This window comes from Octopus bimaculoides, chromosome 11 (genome assembly GCF_001194135.2).
Source record: "Octopus bimaculoides isolate UCB-OBI-ISO-001 chromosome 11, ASM119413v2, whole genome shotgun sequence".
Lineage (NCBI taxonomy): Eukaryota > Metazoa > Mollusca > Cephalopoda > Octopoda > Octopodidae > Octopus > Octopus bimaculoides.
The window spans coordinates 67,366,943-67,369,644 of record NC_068991.1 but is presented as its reverse complement, the minus strand read 5'-3'; the positions used below and the strand labels follow the sequence as shown (position 1 = coordinate 67,369,644).

Below are 2,702 nucleotides of genomic sequence, written 5' to 3'. Positions count from 1 at the left end.
TATATACACTATGGCACTCCTTCAATTATGACAATGAGGGTTCCAGTTGATTCAATCAACGGAACAGCCTGCTCGTGAAATTAATGTGCTAGTGGCTGAGTACTCCACAGACACGTGTACCCTTAACGTAGTTCTTGGGGAGATTCAGCATGACACAGAGTGTGACAAGGCTGGTCCTTTGAAATACAGGTCCAACAGAAACAGGATGAGTGAGAGAAAGTTGTGGTGAAAGGGTACAGGAGGGTTCACCACCATCCCCTGTCGGAGCCTTGTGGAGCTTTAGGTGTTTCTGCTCAATAAACACTCACAATGCCCGGTCTGGGAATCGAAACCATGATCCTACAACCACGAGTTCGCTGCCCTAGCCACTGGGCCATTGCGCCTCCACACACACACACACACACACACACACACACACACACACACGCACACACATATATATCATCATCATCATTTAACCCTTTTGCATTTAAACTAGTCATATCCAGCCTGAACATTCTACTTGTTTTATATTGAAACTGGCCAGATGCAGCCCCTCACACCAGCCCTGCAATGTCATTCTAAAAATAAGCAATCACAGCATTGAAACTTTGAAGCTACAAGATAATGCATGATTAATTCAAAACGATCAATAAATAAACATTACGTCTGACAAATGCTGACGGTTATTGATTACTTTGGCAGGGGGTATTAGTTTGTGTTGTAATGGCCTTCTTTTGTTTTGCTTTTGTCTAAAGTTTAAGAACCCCCCACATTGACACATCAATAATATTATTGCTGGTACTTTGTTTGGTTTACAGCACAAGAAATTTATTACGTTACTTCAACGAAAAGCTGAAAAGACTTACAACTCAATTTTCACAGTTCAGGAAATGAAAGAGCTCGCCAAGGTACAGTTTTCTTTAGCATTTCATAACACGTATTAATGATTCTTCTCCTCTTTGAATACATTCAACACATCTTGATTAATTCCTATTTTATTAAGTTTTAATACTTGTATGTTCCCAAGGTCACATTAAAAGTTGGCTTCGTTGTTCTTGGTACACGTTGGTCTTATGAATCATAGTAAAATAATTTTACTCCAGTGTCATAGAGAGTCCAGAGTGAATCACAATAATTATATTGACTTTGCATGTCACAAGGGGTATTAATATTTTCAAGTCCTTTAAGGCAACGAGCTGGCAGAATTGTTACAATGCCAGGCAAAATGCTTAGCGGTATTTCGTCCGTCTTTACATTCGGAGTTCAAATTCCAGCGAGGTCGACTTTGCCTGTTGTGTTCTTTCAGGGTTGATAGAATCAGTACCAGTTGGTCATTGAGGTTGATGCAATCGACTTAGCCCCTCCCCTGAAATTGCTGGCCTTATGCCAAAATTTGAAACCAATATTTTATAGGTGCTTTAGGGAGGTGGGCTGACAGAATCATTAGCATGTCAGGCAAAATGCTTTGCAGCATTTCATCTGAGTTCAAATTCCACTGAAGTTGGCTTTCCCTGTTATCTTTTTGAGTCGTCATCATCATCATCATTATCATATAACAGCTGCCTTCCATGCTGGCATGGGTGGGACAGTTTGACAAGAGCCGGTTAGGCAGAAACCTGCACCAGACTTCTGTGACTGTTTTGGCAGGATTTTTAAAGCTGGATTATCTCCCTAACACCAACCACTCTGCAGAGTGGACTTAGTGCTTTTTACATGATACAAACACAGGCGAGGTCAGTTTTGGCCCGGTTTTTACAGCTGGCTGCCCTTCTAAATGCCAACCACTTTACAGAGTGGACTGGGTGCTTTTTAAGTGGCACCCGCACTGCCAGGGTCACCAAGTACTTGCAAGGACCAAAAAAAATCTCTTTTAAGAGGGGTGGGGGCATTGGAGGAGGTGCAATAAAATAAGTACCAGTTGATCACTGGGGTCAATGTAATCGACTTACCACCTCCCTCGAAATTGCTGGCCTTGTGCCAAAATTTGAAATCAATATTCAACAAGTCGCTTGACAACCGATGCTGGTGTGTTTACGTCCCAATAACTTAGCAGTTCGGCAAAAAGAGACCGATAGAATAAGTACTAGGCTTACAAAGAATAAGTCCCGGGGTCGATTTGCTTGACTAAAGGCGGTGCTCCAGCATGGCCGCAGTCAAATGACTGAAACAAGTAAAAGAGTAAGTCCTTTACTCAAACATAACACATTTCATGTCAACTCTAAATCAAGACGGATTTAATTCTCTAAGTACAAACTGTTTATTTGGGAAACTAAATTACTTGCAATGTCACTCAGTTTGTATTGGATACAGTCCATTGTGGTATTCGTTGTGGTTCTCTGTGCTTTTGATTTCAAATTATGCCAAGGTCAACGTTGCCTTTAGGCAAGGGAGCTGTATGTGGTCGCTCAAGCTGCTAGAAATAACAGTCAAATTTCTCTCAGTTCATACTTTTATTATAAATGGAAGGATGTAATGGTCATAACTGGTATGCTTGAATCTAGCGGTTGCATCCATTTCCAACTGGGCAAAATTTAAATGTTGTGCACTTTTATATATATATATATATATATAGCTTGCTTACCAACCACATGGTTCCGGGTTCAGTCCCATTACGTGGCACCTTGGGCAAGTGTCTTCTACTATAGCCTCGGGCCGACCAAAGCCTTGTGAGTGGATTCGGTAGACGGAAACTGAAAGAAGCCCGTCGTATATATGTGTGT

General features: G+C 41.5%; 1 protein-coding gene across 2 annotated transcripts in view; it reads left to right on the top strand.

The window, feature by feature from the left end:
* The window catches only part of LOC106876704 (DNA helicase MCM8), a 63,143-nt gene that overhangs the window by 59,178 nt on the left and 1,263 nt on the right, over nucleotides 1–2,702 (top strand). For both annotated transcript variants that reach the window (XM_014925367.2, XM_014925366.2), the window contains exon 28: nucleotides 801–890. In XM_014925367.2, the coding sequence (XP_014780853.1) occupies nucleotides 801–890 (90 nt within the window). The remainder of the gene's footprint in view (nucleotides 1–800; nucleotides 891–2,702) is intronic.